This window comes from Alosa alosa, chromosome 13 (assembly GCF_017589495.1).
Source record: "Alosa alosa isolate M-15738 ecotype Scorff River chromosome 13, AALO_Geno_1.1, whole genome shotgun sequence".
Lineage (NCBI taxonomy): Eukaryota > Metazoa > Chordata > Actinopteri > Clupeiformes > Clupeidae > Alosa > Alosa alosa.
This window is the reverse complement of record NC_063201.1, coordinates 29,803,949-29,821,448: the sequence shown is the minus strand read 5'-3', so window position 1 is coordinate 29,821,448 and position 17,500 is coordinate 29,803,949. Positions and strand designations below refer to the sequence as shown.

At 45.8% G+C, this 17,500-nt stretch overlaps 1 protein-coding gene across 6 annotated transcripts in view; it reads left to right on the top strand.

The window, feature by feature from the left end:
* Positions 1-17,500, top strand: part of ephb6 (eph receptor B6) — a 33,255-nt gene that overhangs the window by 3,077 nt on the left and 12,678 nt on the right. For 5 of the 6 annotated variants that reach the window (XM_048261067.1, XM_048261066.1, XM_048261064.1 and 2 more), the window contains exons 2-5: positions 8,596-8,660; positions 10,607-10,879; positions 12,004-12,167; positions 12,636-12,931. In XM_048261067.1, coding sequence (XP_048117024.1) covers positions 8,596-8,660; positions 10,607-10,879; positions 12,004-12,167; positions 12,636-12,931 — 798 coding nt within the window. The remainder of the gene's footprint in view (positions 1-8,595; positions 8,661-10,606; positions 10,880-12,003; positions 12,168-12,635; positions 12,932-17,500) is intronic. The other variant, XM_048261069.1, reaches the window with a different exon arrangement.

Sequence of the window (17,500 nt, the reverse complement as noted above, 5' to 3'; positions counted from 1 at the left end):
AAGAACTTATACTTATGAAATCTTTGAGCAAATGTGAATAAAAGGCGCAAATAAGGTTGGTGTGTTATTTTAGCTCTTTCTAGTTTAGTCTATTAGCCTAACAGGGTGTCACGAGCGAAGTCACAGTGGAGTAGGATGTTATATCGTCAGCTAAACTTTAGTCATAGATTTTGTCACTTGAAATAGGCTCTCTGAGCGTGCCGAGTCAAACTTTAGTTTAGTAGGCTACATGGTGCGTCAAAATCGCTATTTTTTCAAACACCTCTGAAGGCTCGACATAACATGAAACTTTGATCTAAGTATCATCAGTGTCTCTACACATGAACTTCGAGCATTGAGAACATTGTTGGTGTACACAGAGTTTACTACAAGAGGAGGTTTTGAACAACTCACTTGTTTTTTTTCTGCTTTCGCTGCCATCTTGCCATCTTGCAAGGGTGAGTTGTCCAAAAATCTTTTCTTTTTAGTAAACTATGTGTACCGAACAATGTTCTCAATGCTTTCAGTTCATATGTAAGACATTGATGATGTCGCGATCAAAGTTTCATGTTATGTCAAACCTTCATATGTTGAAAATAGCCATTTTGACAATTCTATATATCAAAAAAAGTAGTGGCCCTATAGGATTCCCATTCAAAAGGTCATTTCACCAGAAAATGACAACGCATTCAAGCTTAAAAGTGGCGCTTTGGACGTACTTATGCATTTATATGAAAGTTTGACTTGGGTACATTCACAAAACACTATATGATGCATTTTGGTGAGAGTTACGCAGATGAAACGTGTGATTGTTTGCTGATAAGATGCACGCTTGCTTGTTATGGGTGTGATGCAGAGAATCGCCATATTGGACCAAAGTGGTTCACAGGAACTCCAATGGTTTTAAACCTCAAACTGTGCCCTCCCACCCGGAAATAAACGTACGCCTATAGATCTAGGCCAGACTCTCTACGAAATCCCCACTGTCTGCCCCACACAGCGTAGTCTTATTTTTTCAGTGTGCCTTCCTGGCTTTGTGTCACAAGTGCATGCTGCAGTTGGATGTTTATTTATTTATTTCTGAGATTATCCTCTTTGGCTGCTCCATCATCTGTTTAAAACAGCTCACTCAGGGCAATTTGGAGGTTACCTATGTTTACTCACTGCGGCCATTTAGACTTAAGCGCCATTAAATTTGGGGCATTTGGCGATAAAGCCTTTCAAAGGCATTTAAAGAGCAGCAGTCGCCCATTGACTCCCACCCATCCATCCCTGTGAGTATGACTGGAATCTGCGCTGGGCCAGGGAGCTATTTATCACATTCTCTGTGTCTGGCACAGTGGCTCTCCTGCGTGAAGCTTTCACCCCGAGTGCTCCACATTGTTTCATGAGGCTCTGCTCTCCCCAGGAAAAGAGCTTATCTCTGCTTTAGTCCAATTGTCTGTGGTTCAACACCCCAAGGGCAGTTTCACGAGATTTCAGTCCTGACTCGCTTAACCTGCAATCGCATTAATTAGGCGCCCACTTGACCTTATCGTGATGGTGTGCCAATCCAGTGGTGTGCGTTCGCTTGGGGAGTGGTGAATTTGGGGCGGCTGTACTTAAAAAAGTCCCTGATGCGATAGCATGCGTGCGCGTGTGAAACCTCACAGCAGGATGTCTGATGCCGGCGCCTGGCCCGTTTAAAAGCCTGTCTCAGCAGCCTTCCGCGGCTCATGGGAACAGGCGATGGTGGGCACCAGAGAGAGAGAGACGCTGGCACAGCGGGTGCTGCCCCCGGGGTCTCAGGCTCCCCATTCTGCACTCCTCCGTCCTCTCTTCATCCCTTCTTCCTCCTCCTCCTCCTCCTCCTCCTTGTGCCACTCCACTCTGCCCTTTCCAGGTTAAAGAGGGCCCCTTGCGTGAGATGCCTGTGTGTAGGCTGCCAGTCCGTGCCATGAGTCACAGCGAGCCAATAGCCTTGCTCCCCCTGGGCCTCTGGAGCCGCCCGCTAATGGTCACGCCAAGAAAAGAAAAAAAACAAACAACTTGTGCAATATTAACATTGCCATTCAGCATTATTTTCCACGTGGCAAACTGCAACCACTTGGCACAAATGAGAATAAAAGATGGGTGGAAGATGTGAAATGTTAAAAAAGACTAATGTAGATGTAGCAACACGAGGGGTGCTGTGGCGTGCAGCCCACTAAAGGGTTAAGATCCCCCCAGACGGCACGCAGGGGAGACACGGACCTGGAAAGCCCAAGCCCCCCTTGTCAGACAGAACAGCAGAACGAGGGGCTGCACACGCACAGGCACCAGCCACAGAACGATGTGAACACGGAATGGGCACGATGAACCCGGCGTCTGGGCCCTCCGATCTCACGCCAAGGAGGCTGCACAATGCAGCACACAATAGACTGAGAGGGGGCAAGAAGCTTTTAAGCCAATCAAGGCACAGTGGACTCCATTTCTGTGTTTGACGCACGGTGCGGTTCACGTAGCCCAACTCAAAAGACCCCCTTGTGGTCAGAGCTGCTCCAGATTACCAGGCAGCAGTGGGTTAAATACTCTCTTTTCAACAGTTTAAGTCCAGCCAGAGGTTTTCATAACTTCGCCTGACATGTTCATACTTATTTCTGGAATTGCGTTAATCCACCCTTCTCTGTATGCTCTCACTCTGTCGTGCTTCTCTCCTCTCTCTCTCCCTCTCTCTCTCTCTCTCGGTTTCTTTGTCCCTCTCTCCCTGGACCTGTGGTTGAGTATAATGATGGAGAGCAGTGGGCTCCGTCCTGAAGTGACTGTCTGTGGAGAGAGACATCTGGAGCGTATTACCGTACGGGGAGCAGGGACATGGACATGCACTAGAGCACAGCCAAACGAACGCTTATCACACGGGGCCAACCAAACACATCTGCCACTGGGTGACGGCCTGTTGTTTTAAACTAATAAATTATTGTAGGCTGTGTGGGTGGGTGTGCAGGTACATTTTTGTGTTTCAGTTGTTTGTATTATTTCACTCTCTGTGTGTGTGTGCGTGTGTGTGTGCGTGTGAGTGTGTGTGTGCGTGTGTTTGTGTGCGTGCGTGTGTGTGTGTGTGCATGAGTGTGTGTGTGTTTGTTTATGGGTGTGTGTGGGTAGATCTGCTGTGAGAGGAATATGTGTGTGTGTGTGTGTGTGTGTGTGTGTGTTTGCGTGGGTGCCTTGGTAGACTGAATCAGGAGCAGGCCCAACACAAAGATTGCATCTCTCCAGATGGTGACTCATCACTTTGGCCTGAGGTTCCAACTCTTTATCAGGGTCAGTGGCGGCCACAGAACTAACAGCCATCACAGCAGCGTGCTTTAGTCCGACCCTGACAGCCAGGCCTCTTGTTTTTTGGCTGTTTGTGCCGTGTTGTATGTGGCAGGAGATGAGAGTGAGGGTGTGTTAGAGGAATATGTGGAAAGTTACAGCAACTGGCATTCGTTAAGCTCAGTTCTACAGTTATTGGAGGCTGTGTGCAGTGTTTTTTTCTCTCTTCTCCTTGATCCCTGTGTGCATCTGTGGGTGTCTTTATAGGTGTATCTGTTTGTCAGAGTGATGTGCATGTGTGCGCATGTGTGTTTGTATTGTTTGTATGTGTGAGGTCCCATCCAGTAGGTCTGTTCTGGTCTGGGAAAAGGTGTGAGAGGATGCCCGTGTGAGTGGAGGAGGAGAGTCCTCCTGTATCTTGTCCTGTGTGTGTTCCTTTTGACAGTAGGTGCTAAAGTGCAGTCTGCTCAGCTCGAGTGTACAGTGGTATTAACATTGTAAGGCTTTGTAGTGGTTGGTGCTCTGATCAGGCAGAAACTGTGGAGAGGCACATTAACACTTCGGAGGCATGAGTACGACATAGCACCAAGTCTCCATTAGTCTCTCTCTCCTTCTTTCTGACACACACACACACACACTGAGACACACATACACTCACACACACACACACACACACAAACATATACTGAGACACACACACACACACACACACACACACACACACACACACACACACACACACACACACACAATACACTGAGACACACACACACTCAGAGCGTGTGCATAAGGCTATTATGCATTCATAGCCAGGGCTCTACTTAAGGAGCACACTGAGTCAGACCACTCAAGTGAACACACTTGAAAAGAGAAGCTAATGCAACACCCCCATACACTATCAACACCAGAGAGGAGAGAGAGAGGGAGAGAGAGAGGGATAGAGAGTGATGGATAGAGAGAGAAAGAGAGCGAGAGAGAGAAAGGGATAGAGAGAGAGATAGAGAGAGAGAGACCAAAACAACTCCTACACTTTACTTTCTCACAAACTATATGGAAGGGGTGTGGGGTGGAAGGGGTGAGGTGTAGACGAGAAGAGGCTCTGGAAGTACACACTCAGAGATTGAAGAGCATTAATATTCAGACACAAAAACTAAAATCACTACCTCTTCTCCTCCTTTCTTCTGCCTCCCTCTCTCACTTTTTTTCTCCCCTCGTGTCCCTGTGTCATAGTCCTCCTCAAACAAAGTCACTTTCCCTCTATCTTTCATCAATAATAAAAGACAATGTATCTCCTTGTTTAAGGTCTGTCCAAAAGCCCACTGTCACTTCAGAGATGAATAATGGAGTCCCAACGACTCAAAGACAGAGAGAGCGAGGGAGGAGAAAGGAGAGAGAGGAGGAAGTGTATGTGTTTATAAACCTGGCGAGGAGAATGACCAGATAGCACAATGCATTACGGCTGCACTTAGGGGGGGAATTGCCAATACAGCAGTTTTTACTCTCCATCAGGCCCAAGTCCCCCCTCTCTCTCTCACGTCTCAGCGCAAGTTGGACGATGGTGTCCATTTTTAACCTGCGAGGACAGGACAGCACGCTCTGTCATCTCTGCTGATGCGCGCCACTCTGCTGCGCTGTGCTGTGCCGAGCGTGAGGGCCTTTGGTGGACTCCATCATGAGGAGGCCCAACACAAAGAGTGTGTGTGTGTGTGTGTGCATGAGTGTGTGTGTGTGTTTATGGGTGTGTGTGGGTAGATCTGCTGTGAGAGGAATATGTGTGTGTGTGTGTGTGTGTGTGTGTGTGTGTGTCTGTGTGTCTGTGTGTGTGTGTGTGTGTGTGTGTGTGTGTGTGTTTGCGTGGGTGCCTTGGTAGACTGAATCAGGAGCAGGCCCAACACAGGACTCCTCTCTTTGGCCTGAGGTTCCAACTCTTTATCAGGGTCAGTTACGGCCACAGAACCAACAGCCATCACAGCAGCGTGATTTAGTCCGACCCTGACAGCCAGGCCTCTTGTTTTTGGCTCTTTGTGCCGTGTTGTATGTGGCAGGAGATGAGAGTGAGGGTGTGCAGTATTGCGTGTCTTGACTTTATTGCTGTTTCTTTTGGAAAACAGGTTGTTCCATGATTTGTTTTGATTTTGGTTGTTGGAGATATGATATTGCTGTTGTAACATTGACAGCCACTATATCTTTCAAGGACACAGTTTTAAAGCAAGCCAGAAAACTAAATCAGTTTAAAGTTAAACAATCAACAGGAATCATCTGACTTTAATGGATGCATTTGAAGACAGTTGCTCAAGTTATTGTAAACAATACAAGTTTTTAGAGAGTTCCTTTTTCTGAATTAGTCGTAAATATCTCTGAGGTATCTAGTCTTTTATTTTTTATAACACAATAACATAAACTAACATAAAAGTTATAAGAACGTGCTAAATACTTTTTTCCTTTCACTGAGTATGATGTTGGAAATCATAAAGTCTTCTGTACACCCATTTTACGAGTGAATTATTTTCTAATACCATGCTAATCCATAATAATAATGCTGACATTCCAAGCAGAGCCCTAGTTACAGACTCATGAACTACATTATTGCATAACTTAAAGCATGTACTGTATCTATCAGCAGTAGGAGAAGCTTTTTGATTCTGATTTATTTGTTTGTTTATGGGTCACACTTCTCTGATCCCAAACAAAATAATGCGCTCAGGACACTGATGCAAATTGATGTTTTGGACAGATCAACTAATATGTGATTGCTCTGTTCTTAGGTATGAAAGTGCTATGGAAAGTATTGGCCTGAAAATGTTTAAATGGATATTTTGGACAGGTCAAATTAAATCTCAGAGACTGATTCAAATTAATGTAATTTGATGTGGTTAATCTAAATGGATATTTTGGAGAGGTCATTTTAAATCGCACAAACCCTACTCCAAAATACTGTATGCCACTATGTGTCTTTTGGATTTCCTCCCATCACCCGACAGCATTGGCTCTTACTAGCATTGAGTGCCTCCCTTAGTGGCCACAATTAATTCTCTGGACCAGCATTAAAATAATAGCATTTCATCCCTAAACTACTTACAGTATTGGGGCTTTTCCATTTTAATTAGAATACATGGCTTTTTCCCCAGTGGTCACTCTGTGTAATCCTACGTTTCTACTTTTAGGATAGTTAAAAATATACTTTGTCTATGACTTCAGGTCTGCGGGCCGGAAGGTTGGAGCGGCCTCATTAAACCTCTGAGCTCCATGGCGATTGTGTTGCTGTGTGACAAACTCTATTTTTAGCACTGAGAGTTCTATTATTTATGTACTCATTCATCCATTCTGGCATTGCCTACACCACTATACTAATGATAATGGTCTTCTGATGAAACACTGTTTTCAGTGTCCTCTGGGCAGTGATTTTGTGTTCTTTGCAATTTTCCAAGAATGTGTTGCTGTGTTAATAGTGTCAGCAGTTGTAGTTTGGCAAATAGCGCTGTTTCTGGCCAGGTGATACACTGAGTCAAACATATTCTATTATTTTTAGTACACTTTTACTTTTTATCTTATTTTGTAATACACTGCAATCTACAGGTTACAAAAAGATATATTTTTAGATTTCTGTAGGAATCCAAACAAAGCAGCCAGCTATGTTGAATGGAGCCCCCTACCCTCAGCAGCATAAGTCAAAGGGCTAACTGATGTTTACAGCTAACCCATCAGCTTTGGGATTATGCTATATGAATAGCCAGGTCTGACACATGTGCATATGGTCCTTCAAGACAAGACCAGAGGTGCGTGCCAAGTCCACATACTGTAGGATCATGTTTGCATCATGTTTGCATCATCATTCATTACTCATGCGCTCAGCACAGGACCTCATAGCATGGGAGAGGAGGGGAGGAGAACAAACACGCACGCACACACACACACACACACACACACACACACACACACACAAACTGCATTTCTGAACAGCACTCTGAGGTTAAAGGCATAAACATGCAATGTGGAATGTGATTTGAAATCACATGGTTTCTAAAATAGCACTGCTCTGCATGGGATAACATTTGGCCACCGGAAGCCCAAAGGCCTTTTAGTCTTTTGGCACCTGCTGCCCTTTAGCCTTGTGTTATTTTCACTCTTGTGATGTTTTTAAAAAAAGGCTTTTTTTGCCCAAATTGTATTGTATTTACATGTGCACACACACCACCCACACGCTCATATATACTGTACATATGTGTGTGTGTGTGTGTGTGTGTGTGTGTGTGTGTGTGTGTGTGTGTGTGTGTGTGTGGACATGTGCATCCACAAATACACACAAACTCACTTGAAGAAACAAGCACACACACAGAGAGAAGAACTGAGACAGACGGGGGAGTGAGGGATTGAAGAGGAGATTTACAGAGTCTCCATCTGTGTGCATAATCTAAAAAAATCTCTTTACGTTTCAAGAGGGAGGAGTGAGAGAGAGAGAGAGAGAGAGAGAGAGAGAGAGAGAAAGAGAAGAGAGATGGGGGTTGGGAGCGAATGTAGCACTAAGCTTCGAAATAATATCAGTTTCTCGGTTTTAAGGGCCAGGGGGGGGGGGGAGGAATTAACCACACACAAATGATGTTATCGTCCTCTACTTTTCCATCTCTTCCATCTCTCTGTATCTGTGTGTGGCCATGTGACCGAGCCACTGTTTGTTTGGATAGCATGACACACTTTTTGGGTGACATGGACGTTCATGTGACCCAGGCCACCGCCCTGATAGAGCTCAGAGTACTTAGCCTGTCATGTGGAAAAATATGTAGCATTAAATAAATATGATACATTAAAATTTCATCATAGAAATTTCAGAAATTATTCATTTGTAAACAGTGTGATGAATTCTTTCTATATATAATTTCTCTCTGCTTGTTATACACTTTTTCTTTCTAAATCATTCTCGTCATTCTAAATCTAACTATGTGTTGTGTTGCACCCTGTTGGCCCGTGCACTGTGCAGTCATGACAAATGATCTGATTACATGAATGTCACAGGTGACTTGTACATAGGTGTGTATGTGTGTGTGTGTATGTGCATGTGTGTGTGTCTACATGTGTGTGTTAGCATGCTACACGTATAGTGTGCTTGATGTACAACCATTGGAGATGTTGATCCATTTACCAAAGATAATTAAATTGCACATTTCCATATCCTTTTTTTTCATACAACAGCATGTGTAGGACTGCAGTTTTACTATTTCATGAACTGAAAAGCTGTTCTTACATGTGGCGAGTCCACAGTCTGAGATGTGACAATGAAGGTGACAATGAACAATGAGATGTGACAATGAAGGTAATTCACCACAATGTATTCTCTTGTCTCCTTAGTGATGCTGCTGGACACCACTGAGTCCACCACGGAGCTGGGCTGGACCACCTATCCTGACACGGGGGTGAGAGTTTTATCCATCTGCATGGCCCTAACCTGTGCACCGTGGACAATTGCGCGAAAAACAATTACCCTGTGGCTATCTAAGTATATGAATCACACTGACTGCACAAGATGGAGAATGTCACTCTTACATTTTAAAGCAAAATGTGACATTTTCTTAATGACTGACTGTATTGCTAATGGCAAAGCATGAAGCATACTGATAAAAATAACTGCATAATAACCAACTAAGCATTTGAAGCTAACATTAGCCATACCACTTTATGAAAGTGGAAGTCATTCAAGGATGATGTTAAGAGAAATGTCCTCATTAGCATATTATTTTTTAAAGCTCTGGGTCAGTGAGTACGCTATAGCTGTAATGAAATCCAATTTATTTCACTTGCGACACTGTTGGGATGTTTTATCCACTGAGTCCATGTGTGTGTTGAGTATGTGGAGGGGCCGCAGAGTAATGGCTGGGTGGCACATGGCTTTGCATGAGTGTGTTTTTCATGAAGTCAAAGAAATGAAAAAGGTCGCCGGGTTGGGAGATATGCTTATTTGACCTGGGGCACCATGCTGTGAAGAGAAAAAAGGAAGACAGGAGAGAAAGAGACTTTCCCATTAACTCTTTCTCTTCTCTCTTTCTCTCCTGCTCTGTCGTTCCTCTTTCCCTCCGATCTCCTCTTTGAGATGGAGCTTCTATTCTTGGCCGTGTTCTGAATGTGGGGCTGCTGCTGATGAGGCAGTGGATGCTGCCAGACCAATGAGATCTCAAGCACATCTGCCCTGAGGGATAAACCACCCCTGATATTCACTATAGAAAAGCAGCTGTCACTCCCCACTCACTTTATTTTCCCTTCTAATCACTATTCTATCTATCTATCTATCTATCTATCTATCTATCTATCTATCCATTCACCCATTCCATCATTCATCCATTATAATCTAACCTAAGTATGTGTCTTTGTGACCTCGTGCTACCATACTATCTGATGACTTGTTTGGTCAATATAAGTTCATGTGTCTTTATTTAGGTCTTCCTGTCTTAATCTCACATTGACTCGTCGCTCTCTCTGCCTCTCTCTTTCTTTCCCTCCATCTCTCTCTCTCATGACGTGTCCATTTCCCCTCAGTCTCCGTTGTCCTCTTCCTTCTTCTTCACTCTGGCCACTCATTTCCTCATCCTTTCCTACGATCGGTCACTCTGAAGTGATCCGATGCATTTGCGTAGATTTCACACCGATGACTTCCAGCATGTGGGATGGCTGTCTCTCCTCCTCCCAAGCTGTTTACTTTATTTATACTCCTCTAAGCTCTGAGAAAGGAGCAGAAAGACAAAAACGGAGGAGAAAACAAGGAGCCAGCGGGAAGAGGAAAATAATAAAAGTGCCCAATTTCATATTTCATGGACCTATAGAACTGCCACTGCCTCCACAAACATTCACACGCACGGTATACTAGGCTACAGCATACGCTGAGAAGTCCATTATGATTTATGCAACTGCACATTACTTTCATTGCGTGCTCCTTTGCACAGTATATTTTTGCACTACTTTGGAAACAACAACAACAACAAATGTTTTCCATTTCTGCCCGTGCTTCCCCATCAGCATCAACTTTTATTTGCCTGGAAAAAAAGTATAGAGAGTTTAAGGTGCCCTGGGAGAGAAGATGTGCAGCATTTAAGATCTAGCATTTAACCATACACTTGTGAGATGAGTATGAAACGCAATGTGACTATGTAGGATTAACTGGGTTGTGCAGCACTGCAAAAGTGGGACTGTGTATGGTATTAGCCCACTTACACACTCAAAGAAAGCTGCTGACTAAACCACTAGGATGTGCCGCCAGCTTGGAGTCCTCCTGGTCAATCACAAGCTTCTGCAATGCCCAATACAATGCCATCTGGGCCTTGGCTAGTCTGCGCTGACATGCTATATTCTCTCTGGTCTTGTTCCCCAGTGGGATGAGGTGAGTGTTCTGGACGACAAGGGCAAACTCATCCGCACTTTCGAGGTCTGCAATGTCAACCAGAACCCCCGTGTCCAGGACAACTGGCTGGCGACGCCCTTCCTCTACCGACAGTCCGCGCCGAGAGTTTTCGTGACGCTCCGGTTCTCCGTCCGAGACTGCGCCAGTCTGCGCACGCCATCCCCGTCCTGTCGCGAGACGCTAACGCTCTATTACAGACAAGCCGATTCCCAAAGAGAGCTGGAGAGGACCTGGGGTTCTGACGTGAGTACTCTTCAGTAAACTCCCCCGACCATCATGCATCAGTAAAAGATGTTCAGCTAACAGTAAACGTTTCTGCATGCACGCCAGCTAAGAAATGTAAACTGGAGGGTAGATATAGAGAATTCCCCAAACCAAACGCCATTGGCAGCCAACTCTACACTCACAACAATTATGCATCACCCTGCAATCAACAATGAGCCATCTACTGGAATGAGCGGGCTGACAGTTACATACGAATCTTCAGACAAGCCAGACGATTTTGTATTCTGTTCTTGCAAACAAACAAATTGTTAATTATGCATAGGCTACCAGTCGATGTTTTCAACCATGAAGCCGTCAAAATCGTTTCAGAGAACAAAAATGTCTGTCATGGCACTTCAGGAAATGTTAAACGTAGACCAGGCAGCTTAAATAACTATGAGGAATTCCCATCCCGTTTCACAGTGCCATTTAAAATATGCAGCTCCTAGTTCACAACATGCTGACTCTGGCTGAGGCAGGAAGGGTGTAATGCCCAAACTGCATGGACAATGTTATTTATAATGGAAGGCTCATGGTTTCAGATGCAGGCCTGTGTTGTGACTTGGACAACACCATCAGTCCCTGTCTGGCATTATCTGCTTCGCCTCATGGGATTTGTTGCGTCTAGAAAGCACATTTCTCAACTTGTCCTCTCCTGATGTTTGTGTGTGGATCTGGGGAAACACTGTGCTTCTCTGCTCTGAGCGGCCATCACCAAATGTGTTTGTGGATGATTACATTTCTCCTCAGGGAGAAATGGAGACGTTAAAAATGCAAACAGGCGCTCAGCCAGTCAGGCCACGTAGCCGGCATCTGCGCTCCTCTGCAGCCTGTTCACAGGAGCGGCTGATGGACAGTAGGTCCGGTATACTGCAGGGGGGGGGGCTCTCCTGCATTGAGCCGATCCTCTATACTCACCCCAATGCCGAGCTCAGATTAGCACGGACATGTTTCTTCCATCCTTGAGTGGAATTGCTACACGAGTGACCTTCTGTTGGCCTGGACTGCTGTTTCTCCCTCACTTGTACCATGAGTCTCACTCATCATGTGTCTCTTTTTTCTTTCTTTCTTTCTTTCTTTCTTTCTCTGTGTCACTCCTCTAGTCATCCAATGGGGAGACACGAGAGGGCTGGGTGAAGATCGACACCATCGCGGCGGACAAGAGCTTCAGCAAGGTGGAGCCCAGTCAGCCGCACCAGTACAAGCCGGACCGCACTCGCCGAATCAACATTAAAACCCGCAGCTTCGCACCCCTCACGCGCAACGGGTACCATGGCAACTGCCCTCTGACCCTCTTCTCATGTCGCCCTGGAAACCTCTAGTACCTGTTGACAGATAATGTGCTGCCGTCTCCTCTCTGATGGGGGAGATTAAAATCGTGTGGTGCAGCAGACTCCCAGCCCACTCACACTTAATCACCTCCTCTACTCCAGTGTTTGACATGATAAGCTCAGCTGTTGAGTAGCAGAGGAAGAGAAACAGGACAATTGTTCTCAGAGTTCCTAATAATGTAGAGGGAGGCAGATGCTAATCTAATCTAATCTAATGCTAATCTATCTATCGATAGATTGCTAATAACAGACTGTGAGATTTTGTTTTTCTTTGCCTCCCTCTGTTTTCTACATCCTCCCCCAGTTGCCATCCCCCAATCAGTTTCATGTTGGTTTGGTGTCGGTACTGGTAATATTCCCAATTTGGGATTTTTAACACCATTTTGTCTATCTGTCTCACTCAGGTTTGTCTTGGCGATAGTGGACAGTGGGGCCTGTGTTTCCCTCATGGGTGTGATCGTGTTCTACCGCCGCTGCCCGGCCACCAGCCGCTACCTGGCCTCCTACCCCGCCACGCCCTCCGGGGTGGAGCCGACAGCCCTGGTGCCCGTGGACGGGGTCTGCGTCCCCAACAGCCAGTCGCAGGGTGGGGCCGGCCCACGACTGCACTGCAACGCCGAGGGGGAGTGGATGGTGCCTGTGGGGGGGTGTATGTGTGAGGCAGGCTACGAGCCCAACCAGAACAGCTCAGCCTGTCTGGGTGAGTTTCCCCCGAGATTCAGATTTAGTGTTCGGTGGTTTTTGTTACCAGAGAGTAATCTGAGAACCTTCTCTGCTGTCAGAATGTTTTGACTGAAAGCATTAGTCTGTAATTGTAAAATGTCTCCATGTGGACAATTATTTCAAATGAGGCCAAACAAATCTGTAGTGGTTTGTTTTCTGCTTTTGCCTCTGCCTCTGTTCCCTGCCCCCTGTTGGTCTTAGTTCATTAACACTCACTGGAAAGAGACAAACAAAACAACATAAACTCACCGGACAGACCCAACACAAACACAGACCACACACTACAAACACAAACAAACATACCCAATTTAGTCACCACTGCGCAAAACATTTTCTGAGTTCTTTCCCTTTTTACTTTGGATACTTTTGGACTTCTTAGGTTCAGTAGCTGACAGGATCAATAGGGGGGGACCCCATGTCACTTCAATCAGTCTGTGAGCTTGACGGGGGGGGTGGGGGGAGGGAGACTGCGTGAGAGCAAACCAGGTCTGTGATAATGCTCGTGAGGAGCAGACAAAAGCACCGGACTAATGCTGTCCAGTAATTAAGAGCTTGTGTGTATACATGATGTATGGACGGATCGGAACGGTATGTCACTAGTGCCACATGGTGGAGTAGGAAGGGAGGAAGGACATTGTAAGGAATGTTGATTCTTGTGTGTGTGTGTGCGTGTGTTTGTAAATGTGTTATTTATGCATTTTTGTATTTGTCTGTGTGTGTGTGTGTGTGTGTGTGTGTGTGTGTGTGTGTGTGTGTGTGTGTGTGTGTGTGTGTGTGTGTGTGTGGTAAGAGAGAGGAAGAAATATCAGAAAAGACAGCCCATGCCGAGTTTTGTTAAAAAATGATAATGCATTTTGTCTGAGCTGAAAGGACCGGACAGAGACTCTCGGGAATTAGAGTCATCAACAAGTCTCTGTGGTGGACAGAGTCCAGGAGACTGGCAGAGAGAGAAGCGCACTTAATAAGAGAGAGAGAGAGAGAGATGGAGAGAGAGAGAGAGATACAGAGATTTAGGGGAACGAAAGGATGAGAGGAGATCAATATGATGGAATTTGTGAGGTTAAACTTCAGGGGGAATGTGGCTAAGACAAGCAGTTTGGGGGAAATCTTGATGGAAAGAAAGAAAGAAAGAAAGAAAGAAAGAAAGAAAGAAAGAAAGAAAGAAAGAAAGGGGAAAGAGGGAAAGAGAGCCAGCAAGAAAAAAAGAGATGTGACACATTTAGGTCATAGTGATGTAATGGCCACTCGTCTGTGAACAAGTGACAGAAACCGCAGGGGAGAGAGAAAGAGAGAGGGAGTGATAGAGGAAGAGAGAGGGGAAAGAGAGAAGGAGAAAGAGAGAGAGAGCAAAGGAGACAGAGAGGGATACAGTAAGTGAACACAAGTTAACGGCTCAGGAAATTCAGCCAGCACAATTGTCAGGCAAGAAAGGTGGAGTCCATGGGGACAAGGGTGGAGGGCCTGAAAAAAATGTTGAATAAAAAATGCTGCCGGTGGAGAAGCGATAGATTGATATGGGTTTGGGACCAAGGGTGTGTGGGGACACTGGGTGGTGGTGGTGGTGGGGGGGGGTGGGGTTGGTGGAGTGGGTGGAGGGAGCGGCGGGTGGGGGTAGCTTTTCGTGACATTGTGTAACGTCAGATGATTTGAGGTGACGGTCCCGTCCGTTTGGGGTCACGCGCCTCTATACATGTGTTCCCGTCGGTTGGTGCTACCGCTGTGCTGTGCTTCATTAATCCTGCTTGGCTGCACGCTCCAGCAGGCTGCGCTCGGACTCTCCTGGCCTACATCTCATCTCAGCCCCCATTAGCACTCCGCCACGCCGCCCCGCTCCACTGCTGCCTAGTGCCTAGTCACAGTCCTCTTCGCCAAAAGCACAGCGACTACTGGCACTCACACGCCACTCTGACAGCCACGAGGCTGAATGTAAATATAAATATATATGTTGTATAGGGCGCAGACTAAGTCGATGAGCTCAGTGACAGAGCTGATGTTGTGGGGGAGATGATCAGATGACGTCTGTGAGTCAGTGTATGCGTGTAGTGCATTTCTGAGGCCACGCGTCGTGGCAGTGGCTCTACCCTTGAACACGTCCAGTCCTCGTGTCCATTTGACACGTGAGCCATGGACCCCTGTCCGGATGCGTTTGTTCACCTGTGTGAGCACAGTCACACAGGTCACTAAAGTGAAGCCTGGCAGGAGGTGATGGCGTGCCACTCTTGGCTCTGCTAACTACAGGAATTCCAGACGCACCTTGTGACCCAGCTTTTTTTCCTCTGCCACTATTATTTTGTGTGCCACTTTTTTCTCCTCCAAGAGCATGAGGTTGAAAGCACGACTGAGCATGTAAGGCAATTGCACTTGATCATCGGGATATGAAAAGCCCACTTTTACCAGAGCTGCACACTAAATGGCAGATCTCATAAATCCCTTATCAATTCCATACTATATATAAATGTTATGCAATATTTAGCAACTTATGCTACAATATTTACACACTTCCATATATTATACAGCATAGTTTACCCTCGCATGCATTACATTAAAGCAGTTGATTGATGACTGATATGATTGATGATTGATTGACATATTAGATATGGGGAATTTGGGTTAGCATAGTTTAGGGAAGCAGGGCAATCTTTGGTCTAGCGTTGCAAACTGGTCAAATCCAGTGTAGTGGCAGTGGTGTTGTTTATATAATACTGGTGGATGGGAACACATTAGGAGAAATAAGAAGAGATTAAAGTGTATAATTATGGAGATTAAAATGCACTTCCGTTGGTGAACTTAACAGGAGGATGATTCAGAGCGAGTGAGAGATAAAGAGGTGATGTCAATGAGACAGGGTTTTTATTCTGCTGAGAAAAGCCACAGTGAGTGTGCACATGTGTACAGCCTCTATCTGTGTGTGTTGATCTCTATATAGACCTGCATCTGTGCCCTCTTAATGCAATGTGTGTGTGTGTGTGTGTGTTTATGTATGTATGTGAACACAGAGAGAGAGAGTGTGTGTGTGTGTGTGTGTGTGTGTGTGTGTGTGTGTGTGTGTGTGTCTGTGTGTGTGTGTGTGTGTGTGTGTGGTCAGAATACACAATAATGCTGTAAGCAAAAGAATAGAATGAGCACAGCAGAGAGATGCAGGGAGAGAAGGGGGTGGAAACAGAGAGAGGGAGAGAGAGAGAGCAGGGGGAGAGAGGGAGGCAGAGAGAGTAAGAGAAATTAGGTCAGCGATCTAAATACCAAGCACTATGCCTATGCCAAATTATACACTTCAGTGAAATCTCAGTCTCTCTTTCTATCTCACTCTTTTTGTTTTTCTTTGCTCATCCACGTCCACTATCTGTTTGTCTCTTTCTATTCCTCTCCATTCTCTCTCTCTCCCTCTCTCTCTCTTTCTCTCTCTCTGTCTACCATCTTTCTTATCATCTGACTCTCGCTTCATGACTCCCTCTTTTCTCCTTCCCTGTGTAGCCATGCCTTCCCCTTTTCACACAGCACACCACACCACACACAAAAATACACACACACACACACACACATTCTCTCTCTCTCTCTCTCTCCCTCCCTCTTTCATGCATGCACAGATGCTAGCACAAATGTGCGCACACACATACACACACTGACACACATACACACAAAAGTACTCAGTCACTCACTCACACAAAAGCTGTTCAACAATCCCTTTATTCTTTTGTCTCTCACTTTCTCTCTCTCCCTCCCTTCCTCTCTCTGTCACTTTCTCTCTCTCCCTCCCTCTCTCTGTCTCTACCTTTCTCTCGCTCTCTCTGGCCGTGGCTGGCTGTAATGTAAGGGAAAGCGCTGGTCGCTCCTTAATGGCCATAAGCTGTCTTAAAGCCACTGTGTGGAAACAGATGAATGTCAGGAGCACAGAGACTACTCAGACAGAGAGAGAGAGAGGCCAAAGGGGGAGGGGGAGGGGGCAGGAGCCGGGATTGGCATCAGCCGAGTGAGATGGAAGCCAGCGAATGAAGGAGTGAATGGCGTGGCGTGTTCGAGACGGAGCGTGATTGTCAGAAACGCTGAAGCCAACTCCTGCTCTTTGTCCCAGCTGGAACTAAACATGACAGATAACGTGATTCATCATCCTGAAAGATAGATGGGACATACTTTAATACTGATCACTCTCTTTCTCTCTCTCTCTCTCTCTCTACACATTTCCTTTTACCCCAGCCTTTTACATCTGATTTTCTGTGTCTCTCTATTTCATTTTGTTCCACCATTTCTTTTCCTCTCTCTCTTTATCAGCCTATCTCTTCTGTTTTTCCCCTTCTCTCTCTTGCTCACTTTACACCGCTGCGTTATGAATCGCAAACTTGACAGACAAGTGAGAACATGGAAATCCTTTTATCCATTTAAAGTATCCCCTGCGGTCTATCCCCACCTTGGCTACTTTCTGACGGTCTCTCACCATTTCCCCTCCTAGCATGCACTACACACACACACACACACACACATGCACACACTGACACTCAGAATATGGAGGTGCGACGCTGGCATGAGAAGGTTATCAGAGCGAGGTCGGAGG